The sequence below is a fragment of the Marmota flaviventris genome, chromosome 5 (genome assembly GCF_047511675.1).
Source record: "Marmota flaviventris isolate mMarFla1 chromosome 5, mMarFla1.hap1, whole genome shotgun sequence".
Lineage (NCBI taxonomy): Eukaryota > Metazoa > Chordata > Mammalia > Rodentia > Sciuridae > Marmota > Marmota flaviventris.
Genome location: NC_092502.1, coordinates 114,557,833 through 114,574,888, shown reverse-complemented (window position 1 = coordinate 114,574,888; position 17,056 = coordinate 114,557,833). Strand labels below are relative to the sequence as shown.

The 17,056-nt window shown below is 33.0% G+C and overlaps 1 protein-coding gene across 1 annotated transcript in view; it reads right to left on the bottom strand.

Annotated features, from left to right (window-relative positions):
• The window catches only part of Adamts6 (ADAM metallopeptidase with thrombospondin type 1 motif 6), a 293,953-nt gene that overhangs the window by 65,523 nt on the left and 211,374 nt on the right, over positions 1 to 17,056 (bottom strand). Inside the window, exons 16-18 of the mRNA XM_027951608.2 lie at positions 4,510 to 4,643; positions 2,839 to 2,962; positions 1,653 to 1,733 (exon numbers count right to left, since the gene is read on the bottom strand). Of these exons, the coding sequence (XP_027807409.2) occupies positions 1,653 to 1,733; positions 2,839 to 2,962; positions 4,510 to 4,643 (339 nt within the window). The remainder of the gene's footprint in view (positions 1 to 1,652; positions 1,734 to 2,838; positions 2,963 to 4,509; positions 4,644 to 17,056) is intronic.

Genomic DNA, 17,056 nt, shown 5'->3' with positions numbered 1-17,056 from the left:
CTTGAGCCTCATCCCCAGCCCCTACCACCTCACTTTCACAATTTCATTTTATAATGCATTTTATTTATTTATTTATTTCATTACAATCCTTATTACACATATAGAGCACTATTTTTCGTATCTCTGTACATACAGTATGTTCACACCAACTTATGCCATTACACATGTACTCTTTTTTTTTGCATTACAATTCTTAATACACATATATACCACAATTTTTAATATCTCTGTTTGTATATAAGGTATGTTGGCCCCAAATTCAAATCTTCATACATGTATTTTGTATAAGGATGACATCACATTCCACCACCCTTGTTAATCCCCTTCCTCCTCCCTTTCCCTCCCACCCCTCTTCCCTATCTAGAATTAATTTAATCCTCCCATGCTCTCCCTCTTACCCCACTATGAGCCACCCCCCCTTATATCAGAGAAAATATTTGGCATTTTTTTTGGGGGGACTGGCTAACTTCACTTAGCATTATCTTCTCCAACACCATCCATTTACCTGCAAATGCCATGATTTTTTTCTTTTTTAGTGCTGTGTAATCTATTTAATTTTTTAAGGAACCTCCATACTGTTTCCTATAATGAAGTAATTGCATATTAGATTAAAAATCATATGACTCAGATATTTTACTCCCAGAAACTTTTCCAGGGGAAATAAAAATACAGGTCCACATAAAGCTGGCCTATGAATGTCCAATTTATAATGGTCAAAAACTAGTAATATGAATTAAGTATACATCAATAAGTGAATGCACAAATTACAGTATATTCACACAATAGAATACTATTTGACAATAAAAAGAAATGAACAATGGAAACAACAATATAAAAGAATCTCAAAACCATGTTGAGTGAAAAAAGCCAGATTACTCTATGATCTCATTTATGTGAAATGCTAGAATAAATAAAAATAATATATACAATGTCAAAAAGTAGATCAATGTTTGCCTGAAGGAATTTGACTGCAAAGTGGAATCAAAGAGTTTTAGAATCACAGAAATGTTCCATTATCTTAGTCATGGGTTTTTTTTTAAATTTTTGAATATATATATATATATATATATATATATATATATATATATATATATATATATATTAGTTTTAGGTGGACATAATATCTTTATTTTTATGTGGTGCTGAGGATTGAACCCAGTGCCTCATGCATGCTATGGCAAGCACTCTACCACTGAGCCACAACCCCAGCCCCCTTAGCCATAGTTTTTATAAAGATAAATAAATAGGTGTATACACACACATACACATATAATTGTTAATATTATATGAACTTACACTTATAATGGTTCAGTATATGTAAATTATAACTCAATAAAATTGAGTTAAAAATTAAATAATTAACCCAGTTAAGAGTAAGATTTAGGGGCTGGGGATGTAGCTCAGTTGGTAGAGTGCTTGCCTCAGCATGCACAAGGCCCTAGGTTGGATCCTTAGCACCACATACACACACAAAGAGTAAGACTTAATAAAACACTAATTTTTCTGCTTAGCAACTTTACATGTAGTCTTATAAAACTTGGAATTTCCTTCATTTTAGCATGAGTGTTTTTACCTTGAAGCAGTATGTTTCTTGCTTCTTGATTTGTGCTGCTTTTCCTCATTAATTTTTAAAATCTAGCAAAATAGCTTACCAATATAATTCTTTGACACAGCAACCTCCCTGACTTCAATGTGAACAGACCCTCTTGGTATTTGCACCACTTCCATGTAACCTGGAACATAGAAGATAGCCAATTATAAGTACCTGCAGCCAGAAAATGAATGTTAGTAACATTCAATAATAACAGTTCTTAATTTTTCCATTATTATTTCTTTGACTCTGTACTTTATAAATTATGAAATATTGGTAAATTTCCTTTGGGTTCACAAATTCATAAATAAATTTTATAGAAAAAGTATTGATTTTTCTCAAAATTAGAGATTTTTTAAAGTCTCAACAAGTATAATATCTTTTTTTTCTCAACACATGACTTTCATCAATACTCTGTGGGTTTTCACACTTTAAAGAAATATGGTAGGCCTGGGATTGTAGCTCAGTGGTAGAGTGCTTGCCTCGCATGTGTGAGGCACTGAGTTCAATCCTCAGCACCACATAAAAATAAATACATAAAATAAAGGTATCCTGTCTATCTACAACTAAAAATATTTAAAAAAAGAAAGAAAGAAACATGGTAAACTGTCACAGTGGCACATTCCTGTGGTTCCAGCTACTCAAGAGGTAGGAGGATTGCTTGAGCCCAGGAGTTTGAGGCCAGCCTGGGTAACAGTGAGACTCCATCTCAAAATAACAATAATAACAACAAAAATATTAATTCTAGGTCTGGGCATCAATCAATGGTGGAGTGCTTGCCTTTCATTCAACCCCCAGCACCACAAAAAAAGAAAAGAAAGAAATATGGCTAAATGGAGTCATATAGAAAATAACATTTCCTTAAAACATCTTATATAAATATATGAATATCATTTTTACTTATTTTTATTTTTAAAATATCTCACATGTTTATTGGTGCATTATAATTATACATAATAGTGGGATTATTACATATTCATATATGTACACAGTGTAACAACATGATGGAATCAATATTGTTACCCAGTATCTCTCCTTTCTTTCCCTGTCCTCCTCCCTCCCTTTGGATCCCTTTCCTCCACTCCATGGTCTCTCTTCTGTTTTACATGAAGTCACATTTAATACTTAAGTGACTGAAAACACTATCTGCCTAAATAAAGAAAATTAAAAATTAAGTGGGAGGAAAAACCAAGTGTTCGGGCTGTTCCAAGTATACCAGAGGAGGAATTCTCTCTCTATACACTCACCTCCTCTGGGCAAGGAGTCATTGAAGAACCCTTCAATGGCATCACATGTGCTTCCATCCCCTCCACAAACGCGACATCTATCTTCCCTAGCATCAGATCCCAAAATATTGTCACAACCTACATGCTGAAAATAGAGAAGAATATTTAGTGCATAAAAAAATAGAAATTCTTGGAACCATAACTAATATATATATATAACTGACTGATTTACTAGTTTTTCCAGTAAAGAAAATCAAATAGGAAATACTTTTCCATTTACTTTTACTCACCAATAATTACCAACTAACATTTCTCAACATCTAGGTTTAAGGAAAAAAAAATTTGATTCCCTAAAAATGTATGCCTATATTTCTAACTTAGATCTCTCCTTCATTTGTAGATATCATGCTTTAATTCTTAAAATATTATTATAATTTATTAGCAACAGGGTCTTGTACTCTCAACCAAGAAATCTAAAAACTAAGAAAAAATGACTATGATCCTCTATAGGGTTATAACAGCAAGAGTCCTGACTGAGAATATGTTTTGTTCTACTTAATCCAATTATTAGTGTTGAAGATTTGTTGTGGAAGTCACATTTGGGTAAATCTTTAAAAATAAGTATTGGTGAATAAAATTGCCATAAACAAAAAGAAGATGTAGCATACAATTTAAGAAGCTGAAATACCACATTTAAATTTTGCATTTATTTATAAAAATGTGGATTTAAAATATATATTTGGTATATATTTAGGTGCTTAAATTTGTACATTTGCCATTAGCCATTGATATCATACATGTAATTCCTGAAGTTCGTATTGTCACAAAACCAACTTTCTTCTTCAAGGAAATAAAGTACCCTTGCACACACAGATAAGTATACACACACACACACACACACACACACACACACACACAATGAATCATTGAATACATTTGGAGGCAAGTAACCAGAAGGATAGGAGCTTTTCCAAGAAATTATGAGATTAAGCAAAATAGACAATACTTTTATCTCTTCTCAGTTTGTATCACTTAGTTATGTGTTTCTCTTTAAAGTAAAACAAAACCAAACAAGAATTTTAAAAAGTATGAGAACAGTAGGTTTTGTGGCTTTTGTTATTATGACAAGATTCACACACAAGTTTAAGAAACATAGTTTGGATTTACTTCTACAGTTTCCAAGTAGTTTGACTGATATTCTAAAGTAAATGCTTTAATAATATAAACACTAACACTATAATGAAAACCATTGTAAATGCTTCAAAAGGAGATAAAGTAGGAGGAGCATGGCTATTTCTCACTTTGAAGAAGAATTATGATACAAAATATATAAAATCTTCCAATGAGAACATATGGTAGCCATATGAATGAGTTGAATTTTTGTTACCTCTCTTTTTCTGTCATTTTGTTTGTAAACAGAACAGAAGAATAATGGAAATTAAAGTTCAAAACATTTCAGACCCCTGGCAATTGCTATAAACATAACTAGAATACCAGAATAAATTTCACTTTCATGGTACTTAAATATGAATGGGTCATTCTACAAGCTAAATATGTTGTCATCCTTAATTGGAAATTGAATTTCCCTAAAATGTGCTTTTTTAAATGGAACATAGAATTAAATAGGAGCTACTAACTAAGAAAAAGAAAGGTATCAAAAATCCCAACAAAGAAGAGTAAAATCTGAGCAACCTTGCACTCTCCATTGATACAGATATCCAGTGAGTCCGCATTGCATTGGGTCCCATCAATCACTGCAGGGGCACGCTCAGTGTAGAAATTGTAACCTTCAGCCAAGCAGTTTAATGCACAAGGTTTTACCCCACCTGGAGAAATAAATAAAGGAGAAAAAAATGGAGTGGATCTCCCAATGAATGGTGATTCAGTATTATCAATTGCAAATTCATAGTTCACATAAGCACTATTCCCTGACTATACACCTAGATATGAAAGTCTCTCTCTCTCTAAGTTCTGGGAATCAAATATAATGTATTGCACATGCCAGGCAAGCATTATTTCTTCTTTTATAAAAAATTCATGTTTATTTTCATTGATTATGCAACTTAAAGGACGACTTGCTGAGAAGGTTTAACATTTTCAGGTACTTTCATTATATTTTTACAATATATTTTAGGTCAAAAAAGAATCACAGTGGAAGTACGTGAATGTCTAAAACATGTATAGAAGAAAAACAATGTGAAAATACTAAATAAATAAAGTGTAAAAAGTCTTGAAACAGGGGCTAGGGTTGTGGCTCAGTGGTAGAGCTCTCGCCTAGCATGTGTGAGGCACTGGGTTCGATCCTCAGCACCACATAAAAATACAGAAAAACAAAATAAAGGTATCGTGTCCATCTACAACTAAAAAAGAAATTCTTAAAAAAGAGAGAGAGAATCTTGAAGCAAAGAACAAATAAGAATTTGTAGAACAAATAAGAATTTCGGTTACATATGCTTCTGAAGCTAATACAAAAACACTGCCAGGATATGGTAGTTATAAAACAAAACTAAGTTTGTACCTGTCTTATTTTATCACACTTAATGAGCTTGGCTTTAGCATAGAGATAAATGTTTGTGAGATTAGCAAATCAAAGATAAAAGTAATTATAGGGCTGGGGTTGTGGCTCAGTGGCAGAGCACTTGCTTCATATATGTGAGGCACTGGGTTTGATCCTCAGCACCATGTAAAAATAAACAAACAAAACAAAGATACTTTTTTAAAAAAGTAACTATAGAATTAAATTTGAATAATTATTATGTGATAAATAATTAGACAAATCTGAAATAATAGTAAAACAATATCTAATGCTATTTGGTGAACAAATACATTTAATAACTTGAGCATTTTCATTTTAACATAGAAATTTGTATTTTTTAATGGTGAAGTTAAAAATAGGCAAAATAATAGCAATTAACAAACAGTACATATTATGGCTTTACAGTATATCAGAAAATAGAAATAGATGTGGACTTATTGTAATGAAAACAGCACATGGTAAAGCTAGTATTTACAAATGTGTAATTATTGCCAGAAATTATAATGTAAGAATATTTTCTTTAAAATCTTTACTTCATGAAATTTAAAACATTTTGGCCTTATTATAGGTAGAATGACAAATTCTCTTTGAAATAAAAAAGACTACTTCTAATAAAATAATAACAGCAGAAATGAAATCTTAAGCACAGGTCTCAGTGAATTTCTTAGAAACCAGGTTGCTCCCAGGTGGAAGCATGTAAACTAAGGGAGGAGACTGAGTGGTGCAGTCAAGAATAAAACAGAGCATACATTCCACTAGGAGATAGCTCTTACAATTAAAATGCCAAGCAAAAAGATGTCCCAGTGTTATCAGACACTGTTTCTTCAAGAGAAGATGAAACCCTAGATCTTTTCAATGTAAACTCTTCTGAATTTTAACTGTTGGCAAAACTGGCTCTTAAACTATCAGTTTATAACCTCTGATCTGAGTCCATGTTTTCTTTCATCTCCAGTGGAAGCTTCTACATAACTTATAATGTTATTTTTAGGCTTAGGTTAATTATACATTTTGCTATACTGGTCACAGAAACAACAAACAGTAAATACAATAATTTCTTCCTGAAATGATAGTCAAACTATTTATATTTATTTTATAAGATTCTTATCAATAAAATTTCTCTGCATTTTCATGAATGTTCATCACTAACTGATATAGTTCTTTTATCATTGTTAATTATTATAATTTGGAATTTACTGCAGCATTTTATATGTCAAACTTTAAAAAGAGAACTTGGCATTTTTGTTTACTCAACTTTAACATATTTGACAGGAAGGACATATAAATATTCTGGTTGTATCCCTTAGCCAACTACGTCATAAAATAAGAATAAATTTCTTCTTTGCTTATTGCTTTTGATGTGTTCACCTTTGTTCTGACATAATGAGCTTTTAGAAGAGATGCTGCTGGGTGACAACAGTAAGATGGACAAACAGGAACTCTCTAACATCTTTTACAGAAGCATTGATTTTTATAACTACCTGTAGATGAGAGTACCTTTGTGGGAGTCTAAGAATACAGTGGAGAAGTTCCAGCATACCATTAGAACAAAAATTCCAAAAACAGGTACACCGAAGGGGTTTAAGAATAGTTTCACCCTGATTGCATCTCACCTCCCTCAAAGTAGCATGGCTCAGTGAAAAGAGAGACTACTCAGCTCATGATTTCTCCCACAGGGAAAAGACAAAAGAGTGATCACTAGGTTCCCCTGCTCTGTGGGATACTTCCAGGAGTCCCACTTCCTTCTCATTCCACCCAGAATACTGAGGTGATAGGCATGGATGAACTGGAAGCAGAGAAGAGAGGCATAACTAACTACTCCATTGACTCTATCAGAAAGTCCATGCATACCTATAGACTCTTCCACAAATGGCCTTTGGGCACCCCCAAAACTCTGCCTATCTACTGCCCATTCCCTGAGGCCAGCAGTCAAAGCATGACCTCATAGAGTGAGTGCAAGGGCCTAACAAGGACGTCTGGCTCAGCTTTATGGGACTCAACAAAGGCACACAACTTAGGCATTTTAATGGGCACCACCCTAGAGAAAATAAACAAGAGGCTCTTTAGCATTAGCTTTGTGGGATCCAGAGAGAGCATACCATCTTAAAAATTTTTCCTCAAGAGGAAAAAAGAGCTGTAGAGTAGATATGATGATAGTCAAGTCCTGATGGAGCTCAGAATTCCTAACTGGGCTATTTGGAAAAGATGCATCATTCCAGGATCCAGTCAGTAAAGACTACAGGAGGTAAGTTCTTCAGATGTGAAGACACAAGACTTCAAAAAACAAGTAAATGCAAAAAATATGATACCACCAAAGGAACACAATAATAGTCCAGTAACTAACCATAAAGAAATGGAGATTTGTAAATGGTTTGTCAAAGAATTAAAGATAATTGTTTGGGTTGGAAGTGTACTCGGTTAGTAGAGCATGAACTTAGAGTGCATGAGGCCTTGGGTTCAATTCCCAGCAGCATGGTGGTGGTGGTGGTGGGGGGGGGGAGTTTAAAGAAGCTACAAGACAGCAGATGGACAATTCACTGAAATTAGAAAATAAGCAATACATGAAAACAATGAGAAGTTTAAACAACAGTAACATTCACATTATGGGAATCCTGATAGGAGAAAAGAGAGAAAAGAAAAAAGAAAGATTATGTAAAGAAATAATAGCTGAAAATCCCCAAATATAAGAAGAGAAATGGACATCCAGGTACATGAAGTATAAAGTTTCCCAATAAGGTTCAACCAAAGATTTCACAAAGATAAAATCAAATTATCAAAAATCAAGGAAAATGTCAGGCATGATGGTACACAACTGTAATCCTTGTGACTCTGGAGGCTGAATCAGGAGGACTGTAAGTTCAAGGTCAGCCTCAGCAACTTAGTGAGACCCTGTCTCAAAGTATAAAATAAAAAGGACTGGGAATGGAGCTCAATGGTAAAGTGCCACTGGGTTCAATTCCCCAGTACCAAGTAAATAAAGAAAAGAAAAGAAATGTTGAAAGAAACAAGAAAAAAAAAAAGTTCACCACATACAAAGGAACTCCAAAGGTCTACTAAAAGATTTCTCTGCAATCCTTGCAGGCCAGCAGAGAATAGGATGGTACGTTCATCCGGCTGAAAGAAAAAACTGCCAACCAAGAATACTTTACCTGACAAAGCTGTCCTTCAGAAATGAAGGAGAGATAAAGATTTTTCCAGACAAACAAAAGCTGAAGGAGTTCATCACCACTAGACCTGCTATACAAGAAATGCTAAAGGGAGTTCTTCAAGCTGAAATGAAAGGATGCTAATTAGTAACATAAAAACACATGAAAGAATAAAATTCACTGGTAAATGTAAGTATATAGTAAAATTCAGAATACTCTAAATATTCTCATGGTGGTAAGTAAATCACAACTCTAGTATGAAGGCTAAAACACAATAAATACTAAAAATAACTATAGCTACAATAATTTGTTAAAGGATACACAACATAAAAAGTTTTAAAATGTGACATCAAAACCATAAAACAAGTAAAAGTATAATTTTATATATGGTTATAACTATAAGAGGCTTCATGTAAATCTCATGGTAACCACAGTGAAGCTAAAATCTTAGTAGGTACACAAAAGAGAAACAGAAAGCATCAAAGCATACAACTTATCAATCCATACAACACATCAATTCAATAAAGATAGCAAGAGAAGAAAAAAGATCAAAAGGACCTATAAAATAGCCCCCTAAAAAACAAAACTTACTATTGACAAAATGGCAATAGTAAGTCCTTACCTACCAATATTAATTTTAAATATGAACATTAAATTCTGCAATCAAGACATAGAGTGTCTGAAAGGATAAAAATCAAGACCCAACTTCACACTGCCTACAAGTGATAGACCTCACATTTAAGTATACACATATACACATACACATATAATAAAAGTGAAGAGATGGGAAAAGATATTGCCTGAAAACAATGAGGAAAGCATAGTCTCTTTCCTAAGAGATGTTCACATGCAAAAAAGTCAGATTTGATCCTTATTATACACCTTACACAAAAACTATCTCAAAATAGAATGAGAGTCCAATATCCAAAACATATAAGGAACTGATACAACTCAACAATAAAACAATAATAGTAAAAGAAGAAATGACACAATTGGTAAAGAGCCTGAGCAGACATTTTTCCAAGGAAGACATGCATATGCTAAGTAGGTACATCAAGTGTAAAACCTTTCCCTGATCATCAGAGAAATGTAAATCAAAATGAGATATCATCTCACACCTACTAGAATGTCTATTAGCTAAAAGTCAAAAGATAAAAACTGGTGGCAAGAATGTTAAGAAAACAGAGTCCTTATGTGTTCTTTAATAGGAATGAAAATTGGTACTGCCATAGTGGAAAACAAATATGGATGTTCCTCAAATCGTTAAAAACAGAACTGCCATATGCTTCTACAATCCTACTTCTGAATATGTATCTAATGAAAATTAAATCATAATGCAACTAAACAAAAATATCTAGAAAATCTTAAATACTAAAACAATTCAGTTTTGAGTGACCCAAAGGTCAAAGAAGAAAGCACAACGTAAATAAAATATTTTGCACTGAAAGAAACAAAGTTAGAACACATCAAATTTGGGAATGTAGGAGAGCAAAATAACTGAAAATAAATAACATTATAAATATAAAAGAAAAATTAAAGCCTTAGAAAAAGATAAGCAACAAAAAATAGTACTAATGCCAAAACTTGGATGTCCAAAAAGATTAAAAAATCAATAAACCCAAAGCAAGACTGAGTAAGAAAAATACAGAAGACATAAATTATCAGTATTAGAAATGAAAGAGCACGTATCACTACAGAGCCTATAAATATTAAACAAGATAAGAAAGTTATCATCAATTCATGTTACTAAACTGGACAGCAAGGATGTAACATGAATTTCTTAAACTGAAACAGAAGGAAGTTTAAAAAAATCTGAATAGCCTTTTTTTTTTTTTTTTTTGCCTCTTTGGTACTAGGAAATAAACTGAGGGATGCCTAACCTCTGAGCCACATTCCCAACATTTTTATATTTTATTTTGAGACAGGGTCTCACTAAGTTACTTAGGACCTCATTAAGTTCCTGAGGCTGGCTTTGAATTCACCATCCTCCTGCCTCAGCCTCTCAAGCCACTGGGATTACAGGCATAGAAATACAATTTGTAATAATTAGTTTTACAAAGGAAATATAAGCTTGGGTAAATTTACCAGTGAAATTTATTGTAAGTAAGAAATAATATCAATCCTTCAAAGTCTTTCAAAAATATGGATTCTACTTCTGTAGGCAAGAGTATCTCTGATTACCAAAACTTGCCAAAAATGCAACAAGAAAAAAATTTATGAATCACTATTCCTTATAAAGTATATGCAAATATTTTTAATAAAACATGACAAATTAAATCCAAATATATATAAAAGTAAACATATTATTATCACATGAGGTTTATCGTGGGAATAGAAGATTGGTTCCATATGGTAACATCTGTCAAGACAATCAGCATATTAACAGAAAAAAATAAAATCAATACAAATTATACTGGAGAACCAATCTATTGCATTAAAACAAAAAATAAAAGGCATGAAGATAGAAATAGATTATCTCAGCTTCCAGATAACAAGACTATTCATCATGAAAATATTAAGCAACATACAACTTTAAAATATGGAAATACGGAAAGGCCATAACATAAGAAGTTATATACAAAAATTAATTTATTTTTATATGCTAGAACATGCAATTAAAATGCAAATTTCAAAAGTTTTATTAACAACAGTACAAAAACCATAAATTACTCAGAAACATATTTAATAAAAGATGTGCAGGAGCTTGTATTCCAAAACTACAAAACATACTAGAGAAATAAGAGCAGACATAAATAAACAGAAATATTTTCCATATGCATTGGAAAATTCAGTCTTGCTAAAATCTCAGTTCTCCCTCATAAATAGGTCTAGTAGGTTTTTCTGTAGACAGTAACTACTGGGATTGCAAGTTCAAGACTGGCCTCAAAAACTTAGTGAGACTCTGTCTCAAAATAAAAAATAAAAAGGGATGGGGATGTAACTCAATGGTAGAGTACCCTTGGGCTCAATGCTCAGTACTGTGAATAAATGCAAATTAATTAAGTAAAAGATGCTTTGGAAATTGTATAAATGTATGGAAACTAAACAAAACGTTCTTGAATGAACAATAGGTCAATTTAAAAAAGAAAATTTAAAAATATTTTGAGACTAATGAAAATGGAAACACAACATACCAAAACCTAGGGAAAGCATGAGAAGCAGTACTAAGAAGGATATTTATAGCAGTAAGCCCCTACATTAAAAATAAAAAGAGAGAGGGATGGAGGGAAGAAAGGGGGGAGAGAGAGAGAGAGAGACATACACAGAGATGGGGAGGTGTGCAGTAAAGAGAGAAAAATATTCCAAACAAACATTGGAACAATGCAACTCAAAGGCTATAAGAACAAATAGAACTCAAAATTAATAGATGGAAAGAAATAACAAAGGTTAGAACAGAAATTATAATGAAAAAAGGAATATCACATAAAAGATTAAATAAATGAAAAGTTTGTTTTTTTGATAAGAAATATTAAATTTACAAACTGTTAGCTAGACTAACCAAGAAACAAAGAAAAAGACCCAAACAATAGCAACAAAAAAATCAGAGGTGAAAAGGGAGCTAGTACACCTGATTCCACAGTAATACAAAGGACAATTAAGGATTATCATGAACAACTATAAACCAAAAATAAAATTGAAAACCTAGAAGTGGATACATTTTCCTTTTAATACTGCTTTTGCTGCATTCCATAGGATTTGGTATGTTGTATTTCCATTTTCATTTGTCTCAAAATATTTTTTTAATAATTTCCCTTTCGAATTTTTATTTGACCATTGGTTGATCAAGAGCATGTTGTTTAGTTTCTACTTCTGAACGTAGGTAATGTACCAAATTTAAACCATGATGACATGGAAAAATTGAACAGACCAGTAGTTAGTAAAGATGTTGAATCAAAAATAACATCTCCTAACAAAGAAAAGTCCAGGACCAGATGGCTTCACTGCTAAATTCTACAAAACGTATAAAGAAGAATTAACACCAATTCTACTCAAGCTGTTCCAAAAACAGAAAAGGAGGCAACTCTGCATTATTCTGATACAAAACCAGACAAAAACATCATAACAAAAAGAAAACTATAGATGAAGATCACTAATGAAGGCAGATATAGAAAATCTCAACAAACTTCTAGAAAGCAAGACACAACAGCACATAAAAAGATTACACAGCATGATGAAGTAGAATTTATCTTAGGGATAACAAGAATGGTTCAACATACATAAACCAATAAATGTAATACAACATAAAAACAGACTGAAGGAAAGAACATATGATAATCTCAATAAACACAGAAAAAGCATTCAATAAAATTCAACCTCTCTTCATGACAAAAACCTTCAACATATTAGATATGGAAGAAACATACCTCAACATAATAAAGGTTATATGTGACAAACCCATCATCAGACCATACTAAATAGAGAACAATTGAAAATGTTTCTTCCAAGTTCTGTAATAAAACACTTTCACCTCTTCTATATAACATAGTACTAGAAGTGTTAGGCACGACAATTAGATAAGGAAAGAAATTAAAGGACATTCAAATTGGAAAGAAGAAAGTTAAATTTTTCCTGTTTGCAGAAGACATAATTGTGTGGATATGTATAAAACCAAAAACTGATAAATTCAGTAAAATTGCAGGATATAAAATCAGCATACAGAAAATAGTAGCATTTTTGTACACATAACATTCTTGATAAAAAAATTTTAAATGCAATAACATTCACAATGATCACAAAAATTAAAATGCCTAGGAATAAATTTAACAAAGAAAGTTAAATATTTCCACGATGAAAATTATAAAATGCTAATAAAGAATTTGAAGAACATACACATACATACATACATACACACACACACACACAAAGACATCCATGTTTATGGATTGGAAGAATTAATATTGTTAAAACACTGACGCTTTCTCTTTTTTAAATATATTTATCTTTTAGTTGTAGTTGGACACAATACCCTGATTTTATTTATTTCTTTTTATGTGGTGCTGAGGATCGAACCCAGGGCCTCACATGTGGTAGGTGAGCGCTCTACTGCTGAGCCACAACCCCAGCCCAACACTGGTACATTCTAAAGGAATCTATAAGTGTAAGGTAATCCATATCAAAATATCAGTGATATTCTTCACAAATTGTTATAGACCATAAAAGACCCAGAATAGTCAAAATAATCCTGAAAGGGAAAAAAGAAAAGCTAGAGGCATCACAATACTTGACTTTGAAACATACTATAAAAAAAATCAGCATGATACTGGCATAAAAACAGACACACATACAAGAGAACAGAATAGAAAAATCAAGAAATTTATTCATGTACTTATAGCCAACTGATTCTCAACAAAGACATTAAGAAAGGACAGTTTTTTTAAATAAACAGTGCTGGGAAAACAAGATATACATATGCAGAAGAATGAAATTAGACTGTACTTCTTACTATATGGGCAAAAGATTTACCATATTAAAAAAATCAACTCAAAATGGATCAAGGGCCTAAATGTAAGACCTGGAACTATGTGTTATGCTTTAGATATGAGGTGTTCCCCAAAAACTCATGTGACAGTCAGTGCAAGAAAGTTTAGAGGGGAAATGATTGGGTTCAAGAGCCTTAACCTAATCACTGCATTAATCTGCTGATAGGAATTAACTGGGTGGTAACTGTAGGCAGGGAGGGTGTGGCTGGGTGGGTGACTGGAGATAAGCCTTTGGGGTATGGATACATTTTGTCCCTAGTGAGCCAAACTTATCTCTCTCTGCTTCCTGATTGTCATATCCTGAGCAGTTTTCTTCAGTCATGCCCCTTTGCTTTGATGTTCTGCCTCACTCTGAGCCTAGAGCAATGGAGTTGGCCATCTATGGATTGAGACTTGTGAAACTGGGCGCACCAAATAAGATTTTCCTTCTCCAAAATTGCGTTTTTCAGGTCTTTTGGTCACAGCAACAAAAAGTAAAACACTATGAAACAACTAAGAGAGGACATAGGGGAAATACTTCAGGACATTGCTATAGGTCAAGATTTTTAAAAAATATCCTCCCAAATTCAGGTAACAAAAGCAAAATAGGACAAATGATGGTATATCAAACTAGGAAGCTTCTGCATAACAAAGGAAAGAATCAACAGAGAGAAGAGACAACCTCCATAATGAGAGAAAATATTTACAATTCATCCATATGATAAAGGATTAATATTCAGAATATATAAAGAACTCAACTCAAAAGCAAAATACTAATAAAAATCAACTAATTTTTAAGTGGTCAAATGACTTGAATAGTTATTTCTCAAAAGAAGACATACAAACAAACAAGTATATGAAATAATGTTCAACATTACTGATCATCGGGGAAACCCAAGTCCAAACCATACTGAGATATCCGAGTTAGAAAGAAGCAAGAAGTAACAAATGGTGATTATTGATGTGGAAAAAAGGAACTCATACAGTCTTGGTGGGACCATACATTATTACAATGATTACAGTAAAAGTAAGGAGATTCCTCAAGAAGAAATAGAATTACCATATAAGACAAAACCCCACTATTGAATGGGAAAGAAATCATTATACCAGACAGATATAATACCTGCACACCTTTTATTGTAGTACTATTCATAATTGCCAATATACAGAATCAATCAAGATATACATCAATGGATAAATGGATTTTTAAAATGTTGTCTAGGGGCTGGGGCTCTAGCTCAGTGATAGAACACCTGCCTAGCATTCATTGTGAGGCCCTGGGTTCAATCCCCAGTGCCCCGCCCCCGTCCCCCCCCCACTCTCTCACACACACACAAATGGTCTAGGTCTATAGGATTATAACCACAGTGGAATATTATCCGGCCATAAAAAGTGATAAAATTATGTCATTTGGGGTAACATAAAGAAACTAGAGGATATTGTGTTTAGTGAAATCAGCCAGGCACAGAAAGACAAATGCTGCACATTCTCATTCATTTGTTAAAGAGAAAAACGTTGATCACATTGAAGAACAGTGGTTACTAGAAGCTAGGAAAGATGGGGAGGAAGGGAAATGGAGGCTGGAAATAGACCCCAAATATAGCTAGATAGGACAAATTAGTTCTAACATCCCGTAATCTACAACAATTTATTATATATATATATTTCAAAATAGAGAAGAGTTTGAAGTTTCCCAGTACAGAGAAATGATATTTGAGCAGATGGAAATGCTAATTACCTCATATACATATATCATACTGTACCTCATAAATTTGTCAATTAAAATAAAAATAAATTAAAACTTTGCTTAAAAAGGCAAACAATTTGAACACAAAGTTTAAAAGGAAATATATAAATGGCTACTAAGTAAACGCAAACATGTTCAACATAATCATCCTAAAACAAAAATTAAATCTTTATTGAGACACTACTCAACCCCTTCCAGAGAAAGACTGAAAATACCAAATATTAGTACGGATATGGAGTAAACAGAGTCCCATAAGTTATTGTTGAGAATATAATATGGTACAATCATTTTGAAAAAAAAAATCTGGCAGTTTCTTTTGAAAGTAAATTCACACCTATCCTATTTTTTAAAAATATTTTTTAGTTGTAGTCGGACACAATACCTTTATTTTATTTATTTGTTTTTATGTGGTGCTGAGGATTGAACCCAGTGCCTTGCACATGCTAGGCAAGCGCTCTACTGCTGAGCCACAACCCCAGCCCCACACCTACCCTATTGCCTGGCAATTTTGCTCCTAAGTATTTACCCAAGAGAAATGGAAACATGCTCACAAAAAACCCTGTACATACAAATATTCATAACAGCTTATTCAGAACAGCTAAAAATTAGAAACAACCCAGAATGGCAGAATGGAAAAACTACCACGGAACACTGCTTAGCAATAAAACAAAAAGGACTACTACATACAAAAATGTGTATAAATCTCGCAGCATTAGGTTTAAAGAAGCCCTACACAAAAGAGTGAATATGGCATAATTTTGTTTATATTAAGTTCTGAAACAGGATAATTATGTTGAGGAAAAAAGTCAGAACAATTGTTGCCTCTTGGAGCTGGTAGAGGCAGTTATTGACAGTAGTGAACCATGAGGAGTTAGGGACTGAATGCTTGCGTCCTCTCATATTCATATTTTGAAATCCTAACCTCTAATGTGATGGTTGGTATTAGATGTTGGGGCCATGGAAAGGTAACTGGGTCATGAGGACAGAACCCTTATGAATGGAATTAGTGCCCTCATAATAGGGAATCCAAAGACCTCTCCCCCTTTTTTCTGCTGTGTGAGGATAAAATGAGAAGATGGTAGTATGCTGGCACCTGATCTTGGTCTAATCTCCAGAACTGTGAGAAATAATTTTTGTTATTTAAAGCCCTCAGTCCATGATAATTGATAATGACCTGAACTGACCATGATCTGACAATGACCATAATAATTTTGAAGATAATGGTAAAGTTCTATATCTCAGCAAAATATTACAGGTGTGTGCATTTGTCAAAATTCAGTTGAAGTATAGTTAAGATTCATGCATTGTATTGTACATCCCCTTACTTTTTTTTTTTTGAGAGAGAGAGAGGATC